This window comes from Pongo pygmaeus, chromosome 19, assembly GCF_028885625.2.
Source record: "Pongo pygmaeus isolate AG05252 chromosome 19, NHGRI_mPonPyg2-v2.0_pri, whole genome shotgun sequence".
Classification (NCBI taxonomy): Eukaryota; Metazoa; Chordata; class Mammalia; order Primates; family Hominidae; genus Pongo; species Pongo pygmaeus.
Window position 1 is genome coordinate 51,560,929 of NC_072392.2, and position 25,219 is coordinate 51,586,147.

The 25,219-nt window shown below is 40.6% G+C and overlaps 1 protein-coding gene across 12 annotated transcripts in view; it reads left to right on the plus strand.

Annotated features, from left to right (window-relative positions):
* AP2B1 (adaptor related protein complex 2 subunit beta 1) overlaps window positions 1-25,219 on the plus strand; it is a 150,128-nt gene that overhangs the window by 25,897 nt on the left and 99,012 nt on the right. For all 12 annotated transcript variants that reach the window (XM_054455969.2, XM_054455958.2, XM_054455975.2 and 9 more), the window contains 5 exons: window positions 1,613-1,748; window positions 4,056-4,301; window positions 20,455-20,645; window positions 22,662-22,883; window positions 23,429-23,549. In XM_054455969.2, the coding sequence (XP_054311944.1) occupies window positions 1,613-1,748; window positions 4,056-4,301; window positions 20,455-20,645; window positions 22,662-22,883; window positions 23,429-23,549 (916 nt within the window). The remainder of the gene's footprint in view (window positions 1-1,612; window positions 1,749-4,055; window positions 4,302-20,454; window positions 20,646-22,661; window positions 22,884-23,428; window positions 23,550-25,219) is intronic.

Sequence of the window (25,219 nt, forward strand, 5' to 3'; positions counted from 1 at the left end):
AAATAATTATTGTTATTTTTTATTTTATTTTTTATTTTTACTTTTGAGATGGGGTCTCGTTCTGTTCCTCAGGCTGGAGTGCAGTGGCATGTTCGTGGCTCACTGCAGCCACTGCATCCCAGGCTCAAGTGATCCTCCCACCTCAGCTTCCTGAGTAGCTGGGACCACAGGCGCACACCACCATGCCTGGCTAATTTTTAAAATTATTAATAGAGACGAGGTCTCACTATGTTGCCCAGGCTGGTCTCACACTCCTAGGCTCAAGCAGTCCTCCCACCACGGCCTCCCAAAGTGCTTGGATTACAGATGTGAGCCACTGGGCCTGGCTTTTTTGTTTTTGTTTTTGTTTTTTTTTTGGATGTAATAAAGGTAGTGGAAAAAAAAAAAGACACTTGCCTGGGCGTGGTGGCTCACATCTGTAATCCCAGCACTTTGGGAGGCCAAGGCAGGTGGATCACCTGAGGTCAGGAGTTCGGGACTAGCCTGGCTAACATGGTGAAACCCCATCTCTGCTAAAAATACAAAAATTAGCCGGGAGTGGTGGTGCACGCCTGTAATCTCAGCTACTCGGGAGGCTGACACATTAGAATTGCTTGAACCAGGGAAGCGGTGGTTGCAGGAAGCAAAGATTGTGCCACTGAACTCCAGCCTGGGCGACAGAGTGAGACTCTGTCTCAAAAAGAAAAAAAAGGATTCTTAAGATACACATTAAAATATTATAGGTGAAGCTGGGCACAGTGGCTTATGCATGTAATCCCAGCACTGGGATTAACATTTTTCATAATAAAAAGCTTTTTCTAAAACTATATAGAGACCTTGTTGAGAACAGCACTACAATTTTTTTCTTGTTTTTTTTGGATGGGGACAAGGTCTCACTCTGTCATCCAGGCTAGAGTGCAGTGATGTGATCATGGCTCACTGCAGTCTCGACCTCCTGCTTCAGCCTCCTGAGTAGCTAAGACTACAGGTGTGCACCACCAAACCTAGCTTTTTAAAAAAAATTTTTGTAGAGAGGATCTCGCCATGTTGTCCAGGCTGGCCTTGAACACCTGGTCTCAAGTGATCCTTACACCCCAGCCTCCCAAAGTTCTGGGATTACATACATGAGTCACCATGTCTGGCCTACAGTTTCTTTTCTTCTCTTTTCTTTTTTTTTTTTTCTTTTTTTTTGAGACACAGGAGTCTCGCTCTTGTTGCCCAGGCTGGAGTGCAATGGTGTGATCTCAGCTCACCGCAAACTCTGCCTCCCAGGTTCAAGTGATTCTCCTGTCTCAGCCTCCTGAGTAGCTGGGATTACAGGCATGCACCACCATGCCTGGCTAATTTTTTGTATTTTTAGTAGAGACGGGGTTTCTCCATGTTGGTTAGGCTAGTCTCAAACTCCCAACCTCAGGTGATCCGCCTGCCTTGGCCTCCCAGAGTGCTGGGATTATAGCCGTGAGCCACCGTGCCCAGCCAGTTTCTTTAGTAATTCATTTCTGTGACAGTTACCACTGTGGGGACATTTGTTCTTGCATCTAATCACTGTTAGTTAAGGCTGCTCATGTTCTGTCCAACAGCTTGGCACCAACACCTGCTTACTTTCCTTTTCTCTTTTACCCTCTCTTCTCAGTTCTCTCTTTCCAGACGTAGTGAACTGTATGCAGACTGACAATCTGGAACTAAAGAAGCTTGTGTATCTCTACTTGATGAACTATGCCAAGAGTCAGCCAGACATGGCCATCATGGCTGTAAACAGCTTTGTGAAGGTAACTTTTCCCAAGGCCTCAATAACAGAGTCTGAATTGCAAATAAGTAATCTCTGTTCACAAGGAAGGAGTGTAGGGAAGTGTTGGCAATGACTAGGAATGTTCATGTTTTAAGCATTCTGTATACCAGTGCGTGTCATCCAGGGAAATTCAAACCATGTGCTGAGCTTTCTGTTAGTGGGGCTTGGTGCATCCTTGCCAGATGGGTAGAAGAAAACCTGGTGAAACATCACTGTTTTACCTTCTGAGGCTGACAAAGGTGGGCATATCATTGTACTATCAGTAATTGGGGGCTTTACCTATTTTATCTTTGTAGAAATTATGCTTATGAGTCAGCGGTAGTGGAGACTGCCGGAGTTTCTACTTTTGTTTCATTTAATACGTCTTACATCATTTGATTAATTTTTTTTTTTTTTTTTTTTTTTGATACAGAGTCTCACTCTGTCACCGAGGCTGGAGTGCAGTGGCACGATCTTGGCTCACTGCAACCTCTGCCTCCCAGGTTCAAGTGATTCTCCTGCCTCAGTCTCCCAAGTAGCTGGGATTGCAGGTGACCATCACCATGCCCAGCTTATTTTTGTATTTTTAGTAGAGACAGGGTTTCACCATGTTGGTCAGGCTGATCTCGTACTCCTAACTTCAAGTGATCCACCCACCTCAGCCTCACAAAGTGCTGGAGTTATGGACACAAGCCACCACTCCCGGCCTGATTAATTTTTTTTAATGGAAAATTTTAAACATATTCAAGAAAAAGGACTAGTATAATAAATTCCTAAATATCCATCTTGCAGTTTTAACAGTTACCAACACATAACCACTTTTGTTTATAATCCTCATACGTATTTCCTGACCTCCAACCCCCTCTCCTGCTGGATAATTTTAAAGAAATCCTAAACATCATATATTAAATAGTTTTGTCCTTATATTTGTCAAGATAAGATCTTTTATTTAAACATAACCACGATATCATCATGTCTTTAAAAATGGACAAAAAATTTTCTTATTATCGAATATCCAGTCAAATCTTTCCTATCATAGATTTAAATAAAATAATAATGGGATCATTCCCATTAATTTTTTTTTTTTTTTTTTCTGTGACAGAATTTCACTCTTGTTGCCTAGGCTGGAGTGCAATGGCGCAATCTCAGCTCACCACAACCTCCGCCTCCCGGGCTCAAGTGATTTTCCTGCCTCATCCTCCCTAGTAGCTGGGATTACAGGCATGCGCCACCACACCTGGCTAATTTTGTATTTTTAGTAGAGATGGGGTTTCACCATATTGGCCAGGCTGGTCTCGAACTCCTGACCTCAGGTGATCCACCCACCTTGGCCTCTCAAAATGCTGGGATTACAGGCGTGAGCCACCGTATCCAGCCTAATATTTTTTTAATAGTTGTTTTTTCTCTGTTTGGAACTTAGTGTACATTAAAAAAAAAACAGACAGCATTTCTAAAATTAGCTTCTGTTTAAAATGTTTTGAAAAATAAGCAATATGCTTTCTTCTTTCTCATGAATTTTTGTTCTTTTCCTGTGTTTAGCTACATTATAGAGTCAGAACATAACAGTTTGTTCTCCGTGACTGGTGGTTCATAGATGGAATATATCATTGGGAAGAATTTAGTTTACATTTTTTGGAAGTTAGAGTTGTGCATAGATTTACATGGGCTTAAAGACATTTTTTAGTGTAAGGAAGTTTAAAAGAGTGTTCTTTCTCCATATTCTATTTACTATATTTGGAAGCACTTGCTAGTAAAAGAGAACGTGTTAGCCAAGAGCTCAGAGGGCCTTCTCTGCTGCTTAACTCCAGGTACTTATTTCAAGCCCAGACCAGCTCCTGTGCTCCCCTTTGTTTTCTTGGCTGCAGGCCACAGAAATCTAGCTCTCTTTTCTCTCTATTTGATGTTTAGGAACTCACTGTGGAGTAGGGCACGGTCTTTACAGTTCCTCTTTTTTTTTTTTTCCTGTGCCGGAATACAAGCCCAAAAGCTTTTCCTGTTTTTAGGGTAGATCCTAATGGCTGTGGGATGGTACGAACTCCCTAAGCCTCTGCCTGGCACTGGAATGAATCCTGCTGAGCTGTTTCTCATTTTGTATTTAAAACAGTTAAATGATTTCTTCACCTAAACTCTTAAATAGGGCAGCTAAGATTTGTACTTAGGAAAGGAATAGCATGGAAGATTGGAGCTCATGTAGAATGTATCTGGAAGCTTAAATTAATGAGGTAATTCTTTTGCAGCTTACATAAACTGGACTGTTTACCTTTAGCCACCATGTATAGTTACAGTTGTTGGTGATTGTTTTCTGCAGGACTGTGAAGATCCTAATCCTTTGATTCGAGCCTTGGCAGTCAGAACCATGGGGTGCATCCGGGTAGATAAAATTACAGAATATCTCTGTGAGCCGCTCCGCAAGTGCTTGAAGGATGAGGATCCCTATGTTCGGAAAACAGCAGCAGTCTGTGTGGCAAAACTCCATGATATCAATGCCCAAATGGTGGAAGATCAGGGATTTCTGGATTCTCTACGGGATCTCATAGCAGATTCAAATCCAATGGTAATAAGCTTCTGCTTTTATAAAGAGAGCAGTATTTAAAATGAGTCCCTTGTTAAAGCGTGTTTAATATGAACCTTGTCTTTGGAATACTGGGTTATAGGGTAGCTATGGGAAGCATGACTTAGTGTGTCTCACAGATCGTATATTTCATATCCTAGGTGTTTTTTAGGTGAGAACCAAGTACTAAAATGCAGGGATCTTAAAGCAAATCTTTGTATTGTACTTATGCTCATATTTGCCCATATTGCCCATGATGAAAACTTTCATCATTTTCTTTAGGAGGTTTGGCCTTAAATTTATATATATTTAAGATTATTTTCTTCAGATCAGTATTTGTGGTATTTTCTGGTGGTGTGGGACTAGAAACTGAATGAAAATGATCTTTATTACCTAATTATTATCATGCATTTCTCTGTAGGGGAATTTCTAGGACAAGATTATTTTTAGCCAACTTGGTTATGTTCTAAATGTTTAGCAGCCAGAATGTAGCTTAACACCTTAAAGTTTTGGGACCTTTTCCTTATTGACATTTTAAACTTTGCTTATATAATGAACAAGGTCAAGTCCCAAGTGATATGTTTGACTCCAGTAATAACTAAAGCTCATTTGAATTGGGTACTAATTGAATATATTGGATGGGTCATTAAATATTGTTGCCAAGAAGATGGAGGAAAATAGCCACTTTCTTTAAAGTGCTACCTTTTTGGTTTAATGCAATGTTTACTGAAAGGTGCATAACACTAAGAGTTAATCAGTGGATAACCTTTGACTATTCCCTTTTAAAAATTATTTATCTATCTATTTATTTATTTTTTACAGACAGGATCTTGCTCTGTGGCCAAGCTGGAGTGCAGTGGTGCAGTCGTAGCTCCCTGTAACTTTGAGCTCCTGGGTTCAAGCACTCCTTCCACCTCAGCCTCCTGAGTAGCTAGGACTGCAGGCACATGCCACCACATCCAGCTAATTTTTTTTTTTTTTTTGAGACAGAGTCTTGCCTTGTCGCCCAGGCTGGAGTGCAGTGGCGTGATCTCAGCTCACTGCAAGCTCCGCCTTCCAGGTTCATGCCATTCTCCTGCCTCAGCCTTTTGAGTAGCTGGAACTACAGGCGTCTGCCCCCACGCCTGGCTAATTTTTTGTATTTTTTAGTAGAGACGGGGTTTCACCGTGTTAGCCAGGATGGTCTCGATCTCCTGACCTCGTGATCCACCTGACATGGCCTCCCAAAGTGCTGGGATTACATGTGTGAGCCACCGCACCCGGCCTTATTTTTTATATTTTTTGTGGAGATGGGGTCTTGCTATGTTGCCCAGGTTGGTCATGAATTCCTGGCCTCGAGCAATCCTCCCACCTTGGCCTTCCTCAGTGAATTACTGTGCTTGGCCTGAATATTTTCTTAGTGAACTTTAAATGGAGAATTGGAATTTGTCTGGGCATATATACTGTCTCTCATTTGTAAATTACCTGTTCACATCTCTGCTTTGACATTTTGTTTGGTTCATTTTATTTTACAGGTAGCCTTGGCTTCTGTTTATTATCCTTCAAGATTTCTATTAAATCCACAGGATGAAGCAAGTCATAATTTTTTAAGGTTTTTATGGTACTGACTACCATTAGAAATCTTTCAACCTAGGCATAAGGATGGGCGTTGGTGTGGATGTGGAAGTGCAGATGCTTTAACCATGACTTCTGACAGAGTATCACCACCAGTACTAGAAGAGTCAACCCTGCCTTTTATTTCCCCTAAGTAACACCATATGGTACCTTTTTTTTTTTTTTTTGAGATGGAGTGTCACTCTGTCGCCCAATCTGGAGTGCAGTGGCATGATCTCGGCTCACTGCAACCTCTACCTTCTGGGTTCAAGCAATTCTCCTCCAGCCTCAGCCTCCCGAGTAACTGGGATTACAGGCGCCCACTACCATGCCCGGCTAATTTTTGTGTTTTTAGTAGAGACGACGTTGCACCATGTTGGCCAGGCTGGTCTCAAACTCTTGACTCAGGTGATGCACCTGCCTTGACCTCCCAAAATGCTGGGATTACAGGCGTGAGCCATCACACCCAGCCCCCTTTTTAAAAATTACATAAAGAAATTAGTTGGCTAGGCATGTTGGCTCATGCCTATAATCCTAGCTTTTTGGGAGGCTGAGGCAGAAGGATCACTTGAAGCCAAGAGTTTGAGACCAGCCTGGGCAACAAAGTGAGACCCTGTCTCTACAAAAATTTTTTTAAAAAATTCATTGGGGCCGGGCGCAGTAGCTCATGCCTGTAATCCCAGCACTTTGGGAGGCCGATGTGGGTGGATCACGAGGTCGGGAGATCGAGACCATCCTGGCTAACACGGTGAAACCCCGTCTCTACTAAAAATACAAAAAATTAGCCGGACGTGGTGGCAGGTGCCTATAGTCCGAGCTACTCGGGAGGCCGAGGCAGGAGAATGGTGTGAACCCGGGAGGTGGAGCTTGCAGTGAGCCGAGATCGTGCCACTGCATTCCAGCCTGGGTGACGGAGCGAGACTCTGTCTCAAAAAAAAAAAAAAAAAAAAAAATTTTGTTGGACGTGGTGGTGCATGCCTGTAATTCCAGCTACTTGGGAGGCTGAGGTGGGAGAATCCCTTGAGCCCAGGAGTTTAAGGCTGGAGTGAGCTGTGATTGCACCACTGCATTATAGCCTGAGTGACAGAGAGAGCCTGCCTCAAAAATATAAAAAAATAAATATTTTCTAAAGTTGGTAGTATCTACTTTATAGAATGTTTAGCTGGCACCAACTTGTGTTTTTGGCATTGCTTTTGATTCACTGTTATTCTGAGCAACTATCTATAATTCTCTACCTGAGGACAGATGAGATGAAAAATGTTTGTGCTGCAACCATCAACCAGGTGGGCAGAATATCATGTACCCTGTGGAAACTTATTAAATATTCAGTGGTGCTAAGAATATGGAATGGCTCAAAGGGAAAATGAGTTCTAACTTACAGGCGACTCCAGTTTGAGACAGCATCTCTATGCTAATGTAAATTCTTTAATGCAGAACCTATACAGTTAGATGGTCAGGGATAAGGCCTAAGGGATGTTTAGCAGTAAAGTCATTTGTGTGTGTATGTGTGTGTGTGTGCGTGCGTGCGCACACATGCTCAAGTAGCACATTTAGAGATCTTTATCCAGATAAACCGAGAGGAATAAAATGATTCTGGAACAAGCTTAGGTTGTCCGATTTATTCAAAGTTTACATTGCAGAGGAGAGAGCTAGTTTTCATCTAGTCCATAAGATCAGGTGGCATATGTATGCTATTTATGTATTTGTGTTTTTTATTGTGGGAATCTTCAAACATTCAAAATTAGGACAAATAAATGAATACAATAAATAAAATGAATTCGTTTATCATCACTAGATTCACTAGTCATCAATACATGCCAATCTTGTTTTATTTATTTTCTTTCCCCATCCCCTAGCTATATAAAATTTAAGCAGGCAGCACATGAATAGGTCTCTATTTGAATTTAGTATATCATAATATTACAGTAAACTGTATAATGTTCCTAATTTTTAACCTGTTTTTACTACAACAAATCAAAACGTGACTTGGGGAGATTTTCATAAATATTTTTGAGGAGACTTTTAGAGAAAATTTAAAGCTACTTGGTATATTTTTGAGAAACCGTTTCAGGAATACCTCATGTTTTGTTGTCTCTTTATTTATAGATTTTCCTAGAGCAGGGTGTCAACATTAGATAGCAAATTATTGGACCAACTGCTCTCTAAATAGATCTTTGCTGTTTTGTCACAACTCAGTAGCAGAACTTTTCTGATATTGTTTGACTTAGCCTAAAGAGGTGCCTGGAGTGTAAAATTTAAGAAGACACTCATTCTCAGGTGCGAACTCTGTACCTCACAAGCCTGAGAACAGAGTGCCTCCTTAGTTTTGTGCCTGGAGTGCCTCACTTGCCTTACTCTTGTCCTGGCTCTGTTACACATACCCATATTAAAATCATTTTTTGAGCTCTTCATTCTTGTTTTAGTGAAGAACTGAAAAGCTTAGGCTTAAGAGGTAGCCAACACACATAGATACATACCTATTTTTGATTTTGAATTTATACTTTTCATCTCAACTGTATTCCCTACTTATTACCTTAGAGTATTAGAACTGTCATTAGAACACTTAAATTTAAGTGCCTTCTATGCCATGCACAATGGTAGATACTTTTACTTATAATGTTTCACTTAGTTCTCACATCTGTCCTTGAAGCAGAGGTTATTCCATGTTACAGGTCAAGAAATGTTTACTCAGACTGAAGAACTCTTCCTAAAGTCATGCAGCTAGTAGTAATGCAGCTAGGATCCCAACCTAGTTCTGAGTCCCAAACTCCATTGCTGGTTACTACCTTCATGGATGAATGTATACCATAGAATTTAGGCCAGGTGTGGTGGCTCACGCCTGTCATCCCAGCAGTTTGGGAGGCTGAGGAGGGTGGATCACCTGAGGTCAGGAGTTTATGACTAGCCTGACCAACCTAGCAAAACCCCATCTCTACTAAAAATACAAAATTAGCTGGGCCTGGTGGTGCATGCCTATAATTCCAGCTACTTGGGAGGCTGAGGTAGGAGAATCACTTGAACCCAGGAGGCGGAGGTTGCAGTGAGCTGAGATCTCACACCTTTGCACTCCAGCCTGGTGACAAGCAAAACTCCGTCTCAAAAAAAATAAAAAGTAAAAGAATTTAAATGTGTATGTGCACACACACACACACACACACACTCAGAACTGCTTCATTTTCTCAAAGTGTTTACATTTTTTAATACATAAAGACTGAGTTATCTGAACACTGCTTCATTATAGAAATCTCAAAAAAGAAAAAAACGAAAGATAAAAAAAAAAAAGAAATCTCAATCCTCTTATTCCAGTGATGGATATGAGTCCTTATTTTACTGCTCTTGAGGAGTGATTTTGTTCCACTTTTTCAGAGGCTGCTCCACATGGTGGCAGCACTGCACCAGCACAGATTAGATTCTCTTAGAAAAAAGAATGAATGCTTCCAGGGGGGTGTGCCTTAGTAGTTTTCTTGTAGCTCACTTCAGAAGGGCATCCTAGATTTGAAGTCACTAGAATATCTGCAGAAATGACTTTGAAATCTTCTAATATGAGAGATAAATGTTGATCGAGAGCTGAAAATTCTTGGTGTTATGTTGACCTCAAATCTGGTTCTTAGTGACACTGTGCCTTGCTGCAGGTAACAAAGCTTTACCATAGTTTTGTTTCCTGTCTTTTGCGGAGAATCACATACATCTTACTTTCCTGCAGTTGTTTTACCATTTATAGTTTAGTTGAAGCTAACTTTTGATGAAATACTAGTTAAGAGAGAAAAGATGAATTTAGAAGTAAAAAAATCTCACTCTATTAAGTCATAGCTTTATGTTCATGTTGTTTAACTTACCCAAGTCTGTTTCCTTTCCTGGAAGATGAAGGCTACTATCTTAGAGAGTTGTTTGGATTATTAATTGAGCTTTTGCATGAAAAGCGCCCTGTAAAGTGCTTGGCTTATGGGAGCTCATAAGTGGTGGCTGCTACTGTAATTATGAAGTAGGTATTAGGCAGAGGTTAACATTATTGCTACAATATTAATTTAAAAGGTTCTGATTCCTTTACTATTTGTACAGACTATCTGTTCCGAGGGAATTAGAGTTAAACTTGTCGTCAGATGTGGACTTTATTAGTTCATTATTTTGAAGGTAAACCTCCATCCAGAATAAGGAAACATTTTAGAGCTATAGGGAAATAGCTTTTGTGGTTTTTTTACAAATGTCACAAGTATATATTTGCAAGAAAATGTGTATCTTTTTGGTATGTGACTTGTTTTATTGAGATATGCACTTTTGAATGACAGTATTCTCTAGCTTCCTTACTATGGTTTTCTTTTTTGCTCTCAGAGGCATATAGGGGTATTCAAACCTCAGTTAACTTACGTATATTAGAATTTGCAACTCCAGAGATGCCCTTGACAGCCCCACCACATGTGCTTTGCTTTTTGTTTTTGTTTATTTTTAAAATTTACTTTTTATTTTTTGAGAGACCTGGTCTTGCTCTGTCACCCAGGCTGGTGTGCAATGGCTTGATCATAGCTCAGTGCAGCCTCAAACTCCTTGGCTCAAACAGTCTTCCCAAGCAACTGGAACTACAGGCATATGCTACCATGCCCAGCTAATTTATTTTATTTTATTTTTTGTAGAGATGGGTCTTGTTTTGTTGCCCACGTTGGTCTCAATCTCCTAGCTTAAAGCAGGCCTCCTGCCTCAGACTCTCAAAGTACTGAGATTATAGGCGTGAGCCACCATGCCTGGCCTGCTTTTTGTCTTTTTCGGTTCAGTCCTCGTAAGTCCCTTTGGCTTACTGCCTAGCCCCTTTGATCTTCCTCTTCCAGACCGTCTATCACTCTCACAGCTGCCCATGAGAATACCTATGCTTCATTGTTCTGTCCTCTCTGCAAAATTACAAACTGTTGAATTAGTTAAAAAAAAAAAAAAAAATTCTCATTTGTTAAGTGTTCTTCTGCATAAGCAGCATGCTCTCAGAATAGCCTCAATTCAGGCCAAATACAATCTTTAGCAAAAGTTGTAGTTAAACTTCCAGCTTCTTTTAATTTGAACTTTTGCTTGAAAACCATTTTTCTTCTCCGAAAGCAGTATGTAATTTGACTATGTGCTAGCCAGCACGTAGACAGAGCATGGGATTATGATGGTGGTTCTCAACCAGGAGTGATTCTACTCTCCAGGGGACATTTGGCAATGTCTAGTAACATTTTTTTGGTTGTCAAACCTGATGGGAGGAGTGCTACTGGCATATATTGGGTAGAGTCCAGGGAAGTTTTCAACATCCTTCGGTGTACAGGACAGTCCCCCCAAAACAAAAAATTATCCAGCAGTAAATGTCAGTAATGCCAAGGTTGTGAAACCCTGGATTATGGAAATAGCATTGAGGCTTCAGAGCCAGAGTGGCTGCTATTTGAGTCCTGGCTTGGCTGCTTACTAGAAATGTGGCTTTGAACAAGTTATTTAAAATGAGCTTCAGTTGTCTTATATGTAAAACTGAGGTAATAATGCCTATTTTAGTGAATTATTTTGAAGATGAAAGAATAATGTATTTAAAATTTTAAACTTTGCCTGATATATGGTAAACGCTTAATAAACTGCAGCTATTCTTGAGGAAATGTCCTAACATTATGCACCTTCCGGTTGTTATAATCTTCATTTAGGCATTAGGAAGTTTACTTGTGTGGTGATTTGTTGTCAACCTAAGATGATAAAATATTGAAAAATGCCATCTGTCTAGATCTCTTTCTAAGCTCAAGGAAGATTTTCGTCAGGATATATTTGGTATTCATGTAAGCTATGTTAAACTGTCTATTAAAGGTAGGCCCAGAATGCATAGAAAAACTTCATGACTTCACTTAATTTAGTAGGTTAATTATAGGATTGTTGTTATCTTAAATATATATTAGTAAGTAACAATTACAAAATTAAAATATTATACATAAATGAAATTTAAAATGTATAATACTTTTCATATCAAATGTCCATGAAGGAGTTAGAGCTGGTAGAATTTTAGGCACATATGATAATGTCAGTATGTGGTGAGCACTTGATAAGAGTAACATTGAAGGTAATACATTCAGTCTGTATCTGAGTTCCTCAAATTGTGTTTCATATTAAAAAAGGAGCTGCTGTTAATTTTTGCAGGATTGAAGTTTGGGTAAGTGGAATCACTGGGGGCTGCTTTGGTATGAGGCCAACTTCCCAGCTCTTGAATTTCCCACCAGTTGGTCTGAGTGTATTTCTGTCTCTACTTATAGAGAAAGCAAACACTTTTTGTTTTCCTTTTATAGTGTGCTTTGTGGAAATTTTCTGTGTATTTTCACTTTTAAAAAATAATTTCATCGTTTTATATTATTATGAACTTAGGTTTTAAAAAATATCTCTTCTTTTTCTTTTTTTTGGAGACGGAGTCTCGCTCAGTCGCCCAGGCTGGAGTGCAGTGGCGCCATCTCGGCTCACTGCAAGCTCCGCCTCCTGGGTTCACGCCAGCCATTCTCCTGCCTCAGACTCCTGAGTAGCTGGGACTACAGGCGCCGGCCACTGCGCCTGGCTAATTTTTTTTGTATTTTTAGTAGAGATGGGGGGTTTCACCATGTTAGCCAGGATGGTCTCGATCTCGTGACCTCATGATCTGCCCGCCTCAGCCTCCCAAAGTGCTGGGATTACAGGCATGAGCCACTGCGCCCTGCCAAAATACCTCATTTTTTAGAGGAACAATTTTAAATTTACAGAAAAGTTACAAAGACAGTACAGAAAGTTTTCATATACCCTTCAGTCAGTTTCACCTAATGTTAACATCTTACTTAACCGTGGTACATTTGCCAAAACTAGGAAATTAGCATTGGGATGTTACTATTAACCAAAGTAGAATTTCACCAGTTTCAACACTAATGTCCTTTTGCTATTCCAGGATTCAGTCCGGAATACCAAATTGCGTTTAGTCACTTCCTTTTATAATGCATCAGTCTACTCTGTTTGAAGGTAGCTTGAAAACAGAAAAGTGCTTTACAACCATGAAATGGCATTTTTCATCCAGTCACCATAGCATAGTGGTTGAAACTCAGGCTCTAGAACCAAATAGACTTGGGTTTGTATCCTGGTTCTGCTATTTCTTAAACGTGTGGTGTCTCTAAATTTTAGTATCCTCATCTACAAAGTGGAGATTACAAATAGTGCTACTATCGTAGGATTGTTGTGAATATTAAAGGACAGAGGGCTTGCAAAGCACTTAATACTGGTCCTCATATGGAGTAAGCCCCTAATAATAACAAACACATATTCTTTTTTTTTTTTTTTTTTAAGAGACAAAATCTCGCTCTGTCATGTAGGCTGGAGTGCAGTGGCACAATCTTAGCTCATGCAACCTCCATCTCTTGGGCTCAAATAATTCTCACACTTCAGCCTTCTGAGTAGCTGAGAGCACAGGCACATGCCATCATGCCTGGCTAAGTTTTGTATTTTTAGTAGAGACAGGGTTTCACCATGTTGGCCAGGCTGGTCTCGAATTCCTGACCTCAAGTGATCCGCCTGCCTCAGCCTCCCAAAGTGCTGGGATTACAGGCGTGAGCCACCATGCCCAGCAGAAACATATATTCTATATTGTGCAGTGATTGTAGTGCCGGATATTAATAATTTTAGAAGGGTTAGTATTTCAGTGGCAAAATTTACTTTTTAATTTTATAAGATTAAAATTTTAAGGTTAAGATTAAAACTTTTAGGATGAAGAATTTTAAAGATTAAATTTTTTAAAGCTCTGAGGGCAACTTACCCACAAATGAAGCTAAATCTACTAAGAGTACTACTTACTACTTTAACAAGGTAATTATTCAACGGTGTACGTTTAAAGTAGTTCTCAACAGCAACTTCCTGAAAGCTGGATCTGTTGTGTGTTGTTTTGGTGGTTTACCAGTAGATCAAGGCTCATTTGTCACTTTAAGATGACCTCAAGGCTGTAATTTGGCTGGGGAATATACTTTACTCTCAGAAATGGGGAGATCATAAGTGGTGTGATAATAAGTGTTTTGTTCAAGTTGCAGCTTGCTTTAATGAATTTTAGGGGCTATGGTCCAAATAACTGTGATGGTTACAGGCATGCCTTTTATTTGTTTATCGATATTTATTTGTAGTGTTTTGGCTTTGAGAGTACTTGAATTTTGTTAAATCGTATCTTAAACCACTTAAGTAATGAATTTTATTTTTTGTAAACCTTGTTACCATGTAATCAGACTTTCTTTTCATAATGAGATGTGTTGGCTCACTAGGTAGTTTTACTTCTCATTCTAAGGAAGAAGATGGGGAAAAAATTGAATATTCTAGATTGTAATGTAGCACGCATATTAACAGTTGGCATTCTAGACAGTGTTTTGGATTAAAGTATAAGCCCTACGTTTTACTTGTTTGACTGGTACTGCAGTCATTATCTCCTTGAGGAGATAATAATGACTGAAACTCTGAGAACAAATATGTTGTCCTGTGCCTCACATGTCATTTGAGGTCATTCTGTAAAGGAGATAGCAATATTCTAAACCATTGCTAATTTAGAAGAGAGCAAAAATATGTAAACCACCTGTGTATTTCCTCATAATAGTTTTGGTCAGTTACTCTACTGCTTTCACTTTATTCAAGTCTTCAGGGATACCAGCCAAAATAATTGTAAATTGAGAAGAAAAAATGAAGCATAAATTTGTTTATAGTGTGTGACCTTGAAGGTCATTGCTGGAAATCAAAATCCTGTAAATAGTAATTTACTTAACAGGAAGAAGTCACTGAACTGGAAAGTGGTAAGTTTCTTAGGTTCCAAGGCCATGAAAATGAGTGAAATTAGAGTGCAGGGTGAAAATCATCTTAAGGGACAGGGAAATGGGTGAGAGGTTCCTCATAAGTGAGCTTATGTGTGTGATATTCCACTCCCAGTTTATATCTAGATTTCCTTGGAGAGTCCTTTTTTTTACAGGGTCGTTTTTATTCTAACCATACCTACTGTACCAGCTCACTCCTTTTTTAGCAAAATGAGGTCAAATTTATTATCCTCAGCTGCTGCATGTAAGACAGGTATAGATCATAAATCATATTTTATAGCTAGGTAGTAAATCTTTCCTTCTTTAAGTACTGTCAGGATATGATTATCTCTGAAATGTATAAAGTAGAAGAATACATTTTTCTCCTTGTATATAAATCTACATGTCACCTTTGCTGGAAATAATGTTTGGATTATATTATCCTCCCCTACTCTGAATCTTCTTTCCCTTCCCTTAGTTGAAGTTCACAAGTCTTGGAAGCTCTATAAATGCTGGAGACCAAGTATTAGTACTCAGACACTGGAATCAGGTGTAGACCTTGAGTTCAGATTCAAGCAGGAATCCCTTTCTGGCTGTGTTGACCCTAAGCAAGTCACTGAACTTCTCTAAGTCAGTTTTGTTATCTGTAATAGGTGGCTTTTAGTAGCAGCTACTTCAGAGTTGTTGTGAGGATTAATAGCACAAAGTAAATGTTCAATACATTTTAGCTATTCCAGTCTTTTATCTCTGTAAAACTCATTCTATTAGTATAATGTAAGTAAAAATACAAATTGCTTATCATCAAAAATTCAGGCTGGATATGGTGGTTCACACCTGTAATATTAGAACTTTGGGAGGCCAAGGCAGGAAGATTGCCTGAGGCCAGGAGTTTGAGAGAAGCCTGGGCAACATAGTGAGACCCTGTTTCTATTTAAAAAAAAAAAAAATCAGCAGACTCCACAGATCCATAAGGAAATATCATATTGAAGAGAAGTCTGTAATTAAGGCAGAGAAAGATTGTCTAGGATTGAGTATGATTTTACACATCTACATATGCTGCTTTTATATATATATGTTTGTGTTTAATATCTATATCTGTAAAGTATACATAATTGGGTTAGCTCTTTGAGGGGATGTGAGGGGTGGGGAATGTTTAGTTGCAGTCTCCCCAAGAATAGAATTTACCGTAATTGGGAGGCAAGATGAATAAAGGATTTTTTTTAGTTTTTTATTTTACTTTTATTTTTTTGGAGACAGAGTCTCATTCTGTTGTCCAGGCTAGAGTGCCATGGTGTGATCTTGGCTTACTGCAACCTCTGCCTCCCATGTTCAAGTGACTCTCGTGCCTCAGCCTCCTGAGTAGCTGGGATTACAGGTATGCACCACCATGCCTGGCTAATTTTTGGTATTTTAATTAGAGACAGGGTTTCACCATGTTGGCCAGGCTGATCCCAAGCTTCTGGCCTCAAGTGATCCACCTGTTTCAGCCTCCCAAAGTGCTGGGATTACAGGCGTGAACCACCGTGCTCGGCCAAGGATTTATTTTTTTAATGCTGCAGATGTGTCCCTTTGTAACCTAGATGCCAGCTTTTTATAAATCAACTTGTGCTGAGGAAGCTCTCTTAGGGTTTCTTAACCCTATTTGTAGGCCAGGTACCTTATGGTGGCTCACACCTGTAATCTCAGCACCTTAGGAGGCCAAGATGGGAGGACTGCATGAGGCCAGGAATTTGAGACCAGCCTGGACAACATAGTGAGACCCCTGTCTCTACCAAAAAAAATAATTAGCCAGGCATGGTGGCATGCACTGTGGTCCCATCTGATAGTTCAAGATTACAGTGAACTATATGATTATGCCACTACACTGTAGCCTGGGTGACAGGCAAGACCCTGTCTCTTAAAACCAACCAACCAAACAAACCCCAAGGAAATCCTATTTAAAAATTCATTTTTAAAGCGAAACTTTCTCTAGAAACCCCCCTTTTTGGCTGGGTATGGTGGCTCACATCTGTAATCCCAGCACTTTAGGAGGCCAAACTGGGAGGATTACTTGAGACCAGGAGTTCAAGACCAGCCTGGGCAATATAGCCAGCCCCATCTCTAAAAATATAATTAAGAAACTTGACTGGGTGTGATGGTACAAGCCTGTAGTCCTGGCTACTCAGGAGGCTGAGGTGGAAGGATCACTTGAGTCCAGGAGTTTGAGATTACAGTGAGCTGTGATCAGTGCCACTGCATTCCAGCCTGGGCGACAGAGTGAGACCGTGTCTCTTTAAAAAAATGCAATTTTTTTTCTTGGAAATCTAATTTTTCTGAAATGGTAGCTAAAAGACCATTGTTCTCTTTGTGTCAGTATTTCCTAAGAGAAATGCCAATTTTTTGACAGGAGAAGTGTTACACATAGTTGTGTTAACAGTTCTAAATCAAAGTAATAGTTCAAATGAAAGAAGCACACCTTTATCTTAGTATACAGGTGAGTCAAGGCAGTTATTGTAAGGGTTGGATTTGTTCTTTTGTGATATTATTGTCTAGAGAAGACTCTGGAGGAAGAGGAAGTAAATCTTAAGTTTCAATCTATTATTTTTAAAGTTTATTTTAAAAACTAAACAATATATATTCATAGTACAGAATTCCAAAGAAACAGTATAAACATTGACAAGTGAGTTCTGTCCTGTACACTCTAGCCACCCAGTTGCTGTCTCAAAGTCCATCTTTTTCTTTAAGATACTTTAGATTCAGTGCGACTGATTTATTTTAAGTTTTCATTGAAGAGTGAGAGAAACTCGGCTTACGGACCAGGAAAACTGAGAGTGCTGCCTGGTGAGCCTGCCTCAGTGTGTTGCTAAAAATGTAACAGTCTGACTGTGGAGATTAGGAGATGAAAGTGTAGAGATAGGATGGAAGGAACTTCAAGAAATTTTAGAGAAACATTAGAGTTTTGGTATAGAGGGGTAGGATAGCATCTCCTCTGGACGGTCACCATTTGGCAGTGATCTCTCTTATTTGTGCAGGCTTTGCTAAACAATCCTCTAATCTGATCTTTCTGGATCCTTAAATTAGACTTACTTTTCTCCATTTCGTTTCTTGTTTTAATGTCATGATAAGTGGCAATTGCCTATTTAAACATCAGACCATACACTTCATTAGGTGCATTATACACTTGGTTTAATTTCCAGTTGCCTATAATAACAGAGGATTTCTAATTGTTCATTCTGTTTAGCATCCTTCTGTTCTTTTTCTCCCCATTGCTGTTTTTAATTCTCCCCATTCTCTCGTTTTCTTTGTCTATATTTCCTATTACTAGACCTTATATTTAATCTTTTTGTTTTTTTTAAACATGAAAAGGGTTTCACTGACAGAAGTGGTAATTTATTTCAGACAACTGGTAACCAAGACTGGGCATGTGTTGGCAGCAATAAATCAAAACAGGCCTTCTGATATGATACTTTGATTCTTTAGACTATAATAAGGTCAACTAAGTACGTTGTGCAAGGGAAATAAAATATCTTTCTTGCATGTGAAGGACATGGAAAGGATTATTATTTCTCTCTTTATGGCTTTTCTCATGCTTGATGATAGAGTTAGCAAACAAAAATTAAGTCAGAAAAGAGCCTCATACATGTTACCATCCAGTAGGTGGGCTAGATAAGTTTTCCTGATTTGTCTTAACAAGAATAAAATAGTATATCTGTAACCATATTTACCAAGTGAGTCTCTGATTTTTCATCTTAGCATCTTTGTTCTGATCACCAAAGTATAGCTTGAGATGATTGCATTTGTGGCATCATTATCCTTTACATAATAATGGATATTGTTGTAAGTATATTATTTGTTAAATAAATCACATTCTCTAGACATTTATCTAAAATCAATAGCTAGATTGTAGTCATTATGTTTCTTCCCTTGCTAGCAAAATGATAATCATACAATTCTTAATTTCTCAAGTTTTTATTAAGGGACTTCAGTAAGAACTAACAATGGTTTTACATTTTTGAAAATATTTCCGATATATATAATTGCTGAAGCTGTCTCCTATCACATTTCATTTATACTTGGAGAATATTTATTTATTTATTTATTTATGAGATGGAGTCTCACTCTGTCGCCCAAGCTGGAGTGCAGTGGCATGATCTTGGCTCACTGCAACCTTCACCTCCCGGGTTCAAGCAGTTCTCCTGCCTCAGCCTCCTGAGTAGCTGGGATTACAGGCACGCACCACCATGCCTGGGTAATTTTTTATATTTTTAGTAGAGACAGGGTTTCACCATGTTGGCCAGGCTGGTCTCGAACTCCTGACCTAAGTGATCTGCCCATCTCAGCCTCCCAAAGTGTTGGGTTTACAGGCGTGAGCCACCACGCCCAGCCAACTTATACTTGGAGAGTATTTATATTCAGCCTCACTTTGCTAATCTTTCGTCAGCATCTGGGAGCCTCACTGCAAAACATGGTCTTAAATTTACTTGTACAAGGCCACAATATATAGTATTTTGTATGTATGCATTTTTTTTTTTTTTTAGTATTTTTGCAACTTTTAAATGACTTTAGATGTTCTTCCGTTGTAGATTTCTTAGAATTAATTTGTAATTTTGATAAAGTGTTGACTTTTCTTCCTGCAGCTAAATGGATTCCCAGGTCTGTGAGTCAGGATACAAGTGTACTTTCGAATATAAGATAGCAATTTTTCAGCCGGGCATGGTGGCTCACGCCTGTAATCCCAACACTTTGGGAGGCTGAGGCAGGCAGATCACCTGAGGTCAGGGGTTCGAGACCAGCCTGGCCAACATGGCAAAACCCCATTTCTACTAAAAATACAAAAATTAGCTGGACATGGTGGCGTGCACCTGTAGTCCCAGCTACTTGGGAGGCTGAGGTAGGAAAATCCCTTGAACCCAGTAGATGAAGGTTACAGTGAGCCGAGATGTTTGCCTACTCGGAAAGGATACATTTGAAATACTGTATTTTGTTGAATCTTTAATGCCACTGATTATAAGATGTATTATTATTTTCTGTATTACTAAGGAAGAAAAATGCTTCCTATTGAACTGACAGGCCATTGATTATAAAATGCAACCCAGTTTCAAAGGTGTTAATGTGAAAAACTGTAGCTTACACTTGATGAATTATGGTAATATAACCAGCCACCTTAAATTTACATAAGGCTTTGTAGAAAGCACTTACACATATGTCATCTGATCTTATCCTTAAACTGAAACTGATCTGTGAGGTGGATTAAATTATCTCATTTTCAGATGAAGAAACTGAATTTCACAGAGATTAGATATTCTCTCAGCATTGTATACTAGTGAACTAGGGTCTCAGGCCCACATATTCTTAATTCTAAGACTCGTAGTATGATTAATGGTGTCACCTCCCCCAAACCCATACATATACAGCTACACAACTATAAGATTATTTGGCCTAGATTTTTCTCTCTGTTGCCTAATGTACGTATTTCATATTCAGACTGTCATTTTTCATATGCTGTTCATATGTCTTGATTTTGAAAGTTTTGAGTGCTGTTAACATGGTTAATGTATGTTTTACCATTAAATAACGTGTGACTCTGCTAATATATGAATTGTTTTAATTTTGGGTTGCCTTACCACTATATATAATATCATTGGTGGTTTAATATATGTTTTGAAGTGATTTATTTGTTTCTGTCTGACTAGGTAAAATGTTCAGGAATGGTTATGAATTGAGATCCGTGAAATGATCCAGAGAAGGCTGATTAAGTGTTTGTCTATAGCTGTACTGTTCTTGGTGAATCAAGGTCATATCCCCTTCTTTTCCAGGTGGTGGCTAATGCCGTAGCAGCATTATCTGAAATCAGTGAGTCTCACCCAAACAGCAACTTACTTGATCTGAACCCACAGAACATTAATAAGCTGTTGACAGCCCTGAATGAATGCACTGAATGGGGCCAGATTTTCATCCTGGACTGCCTGTCTAATTACAACCCTAAAGATGATCGGGAGGCTCAGAGGTCAGTCTGTTTTCCTGGCTACTTTCTGGTAGTCTTGCCTGATTCAGTAAGTTCTGGAGTCTGCTATTAGAATAAATCTGTTGAGGAAGGTCAGTGGTTTCTGGGATAGGTGTTGCTATCTCCAAGGTATTTTCTCACTGGATTTAGGAATATTTTAGGTGGTAGAATAAACTATGCAAAACTGTTTCTAAGAAATGTATGTTTTTCATACAGTTACTTCTGCTAAAATCTCTCTTATCGTCTTACGTCTCCCATGCACAGTTCTTGGCCATTTGGTCAGCAAAGATTATTGAGTGTCTGTCTTTGGGGTAACAGATTTTTCATTCTATTAGATATATAGAAATTGTCTTCATATTAGTTATTGAGCTGACCTGTATATATAATTCAGTATGAGAGAATGTTAAAGTCAGCAAAATATATCCTGCTTTCCAGTAGATATGGAAACCATGTCAGTCTGAATTTGAAGACTTTAGAAGGCACACCTAGATTGTTCTGCTCAGCCTATTACCATGTAATGTTGCAAATTTTCTTTGGTTATTAGAAATTGACTACTAAATTTCATCTACACATACATACATTTTAGTTTACAAAGTTGGAATTATCCCTAATTTTTATTGAGCATTTTGTATATGCAGGCACTGTACTAGGCAAAGTACTTCTGAAGAAATGTTGGCTCTTCATTAAAGTTGGTATATTTTAATTATGGTATATAAGAACTGGTCTGGCTGAAGCTGATTTCCAAGCTACTAGAATGTAAGTGATCTTCACTTATCTGGGAAGTTGTCCCTCTAGACTGAACTAAAGCTCACTCTGATAGTTTGTTTCCATCATTGAAAGTACAAATATAGTCTGGAAATAACTTTACTGAGAATTTTATTTTCTTCTGTTGGCCATTGACATCACATTCATTCATTCACTCAGCAAATATTTATTAAGCACATACTGTGTGCCAGGCAGTGTTCCAGGCCCTGAGGATACAGCAGTGAACAAAGTCATGGCCCTCTGGGATCACTTATTCTGAAGGATGGGGGTAGGAATATATATAATATGTATAGATAATATAATATATAATATGTATAGATAGTATAATATGTGAGATGGTGATAAGTACTAACAAGAAAGTAAAGTAGAGAAGAAATCTAAGAAATGCCGGGCATTTGGGGGTGAGGGGTTGTATTTTCTTTTTAAAGGATGGCCAGGGAAGACCTCACTGAGAAGGAGGCATTCATAAAAAGACCCAAAGGAAGTCAGGAATAGGAGGAAGAGAGAAGCACAGCCTATTTATCTTGTTTCTTTAATACAGTAAGTTAGCTACTCGTGTTGCCCAAGCTACCAAAATTGGATTAATTTCTAAAGAACCCTCAACAGATAATTAAATATCTACCATTTTATGAGGCATGTAAGTGTAGGTGGCAGGGGCTAGGAGAGGGGGGAGACAGGAAAATATAGTAGTGGTGTCCTGCTATTTAAAAAACAAACCCTTTTCAGAGAGTCCCTTATTCTCATTATCCTTAAGAGAGGAGGTTGGATTGTTTTCCCTACCAACCTGCCTCCTTCTGTATCTTACAATGAAATCTTCAGCCACAACTGGGTTGCTATCTCTTCCTATGAAATAACTCTCAGAATGCTTAATTTGACTTCCTGTAGGATGAGTAGAAATGGGCTGAGAGGCAGGGAGCCCTAACATAATATTGGGAGACAAAGAGGACTATAAAACAAGAAGGTAAATGGTGTGAGCTCAAGTGTCTTGGGTATTGCTAGTTTCTTTCCAGTTTGAACATCCCTTATTGCTGGTTTCCTGAAGTCTTCTGATGTCCCTGCTCTGCCTGTAGTTTGCTGAGAATGAGGCTTCTGCATTGTTGGATCCCAGTTTTACCTAAGCATGGAGCTTTGATTTTCTAACTAATTCTTTAATTTTTTGATACTTGGCCATTAGACTCTGACATATTACCTTATAGAATGAATTCAGCAAAGAAATTATAATTCATGATATTAATTTTCATTCTCCGCCCTCAGCATCTGTGAGCGGGTAACTCCCCGGCTATCCCATGCCAACTCAGCAGTGGTGCTTTCAGCGGTAAAAGTCCTAATGAAGTTTCTAGAATTGTTACCTAAGGATTCTGACTACTACAATATGCTGCTGAAGAAGTTAGCCCCTCCACTTGTCACTTTGCTGTCTGGGGAGCCAGAAGTGCAGTATGTCGCCCTGAGGAACATCAACTTAATTGTCCAGAAAAGGTTGGGAAATAGTGAAGTGTTGATTAAAGTGTTTGTAATTTTGCATTAAGCTTAATAATGTCAATGTTAATTAGGTTAGTGTTAATCTCTTTTTAATATATGGAAATGAAAATGTTATATGGCAGAAAAACTTGCTTGCCTAGCACCAGGAGGCTAACAGTTGATATCACAGTGTTTCTATAATAAATGCCATGCGTTGCTCCACAATCCAGTTTGTTTTCTGAAGGGTCTCTTTCTGATATACTGTCTAGTGCCTGGTTGATATGGTTCAGGCTGTAGTTTAGAGCCACATTGTTGTTGTTCTAGCAGTTCTTCATGGCAACATGTGCCCTGATGCTTAAAAAGGATAAAAATAATCTGCCAAGTGGAACTGATAAGAATAGATGCGTATAGAGGAAGTTTATGCATTTTTTTTTTTTTTTTTTTTTTTGCCTGAGTGGAGCGAGAGGAGAGCAGAGAGGCACAGATTAGGTATTAATACAGTCTCAGAAGGGTATATCAGTATATGCCTTCACCTTCCTTTCTTCTGTTTCTGTGTACCCTAGGCCTGAAATCTTGAAGCAGGAAATCAAAGTCTTTTTTGTGAAGTACAATGATCCCATCTATGTTAAACTAGAGAAGTTGGACATCATGATTCGTTTGGCATCTCAAGCCAACATTGCTCAGGTCAGACTTCATGCAGACTCAAGTTGATGATGATTTAGCTCTTTTTTTTTTTTTTAATTTATTTTTTTTATTTATGAAATATTTATTGATCATTCTTGGGTGTTTCTCGGAGAGGGGGATATGGCAGGGTCATAGGATAATAGTGGAGAGAAGGTCAGGAGATAAACACATGAACAAAGGTCTCTGGTTTTCCTAGGCAGAGGACCCTGCGGCCTTCTGCAGTGTTTGTGCCCCTGGGTACTTGAGATTAGGGAGTGGTGATGACTCTTAAAGAGCATGCTGCCTTCAAGCATCCGTTTAACAAAGCACATCTTGCACCGCCCTTAATCCATTTAACCCTGAGTTGACACAGCACATGTTTCAGAGAGCACGGGGCTGGGGGAAAGTCCATAGATCAACAGCATCCCAAGGCAGAAGAATTTCTCCTAGTCAGAACAAAATGGAGTCTCCTATGCCCACCTCTTTCTACACAGACACAGCAACAATCTGATCTCTCCTTCCTTTCCCCACACTTCCTCCCCTTCTCTTCAACAAAACCGCCATCGTCCTCATGGCCCGCTCCGGATGGTCGCTGTCTCTTCGGAGCTGTTGGGTACGCCTCCCAGACAGGGCGGCCGGGCAGAGGCGCTCTTTACCTCCCAGACGGGGCGGCCGGGCAGAGGCGCTCCTCACTTCCCAGACGGGGCGGCCGGGCAGAGGCGCTCCTCACCTCCCAGACGGGGCGGCCGGGCAGAGGCGCTCTTCACTTCCCAGAAGGGGCGGCCGGGCAGAGGCGCTCCTCACTTCCCAGACTGGGCGGCCGGGCAGAGGCGCTCCTCACTTCCCAGACGGGGCGGCCGGGCAGAGACGCTCCTCACTTCCTCCCAGACGGGGTGGCAGCCAGGCAGAGGCGCTCCTCACTTCCCAGACTGGGCATCCGGGCAGAGGCGCTCCTCACCTCCCAGACGGGGTGGCCAGGCAGAGGCGCTCCTCACTTCCCAGATGGGGCGGCTGGGCAGAGGTGCTCCTCACTTCCTCCCAGATGGGGTGGCGGCCGGGCAGAAGCGCTCCTCACCTCCCAGACGGGACGGCCGGGCAAAGGCGCTCCTCACCTCCCAGACGGGGTGGCCAGGCAGAGGCGCTCCTCACTTCCCATATGGGGTGGCGGCCGGGCAGAGGCGCTCCTCACTTCCCAGATGGGGCAGCCGGGCAGAGGCGCTCCTCACTTCCTCCCAGACGGGGTGGCGGCCAGGCAGAGGCGCTCCTCACCTCCCAGACGGGGCGGCCGGGCAGAGGTGCTCCTCATCTCTCAGACGGGGCAGCCGGGCAGAGGTGCTCCTCACTTCCTCCCAGACGGGGTGGCAGCCAGGCAGAGGCACTCCTCACCTCCCAGACGGGGCAGCCGGGCAGAGGCGCTCCTCACTTCCCAGACGGGGCAGCCGGGCAGAGGCTCTCCTCACATCCCAGACGATGGGCGGCCGGGCAGAGGCGCTCCTCACTTCCCAGATGGGGCGGCTGGGCAGAGGGGCTCCTCACATCCCAGACGATGGGCGGCCGGCCAGGCAGAGACGCTCCTCACTTCCTAGACGGGGTGGCGGTGGGGCAGAGGCTGTAATCTTAGCACTTTAAGAGGCCAAGGCAGGAGGCTGGTAGGTGGAGGTTGTAGCGAGCCGAGATCACGCCACTGCACT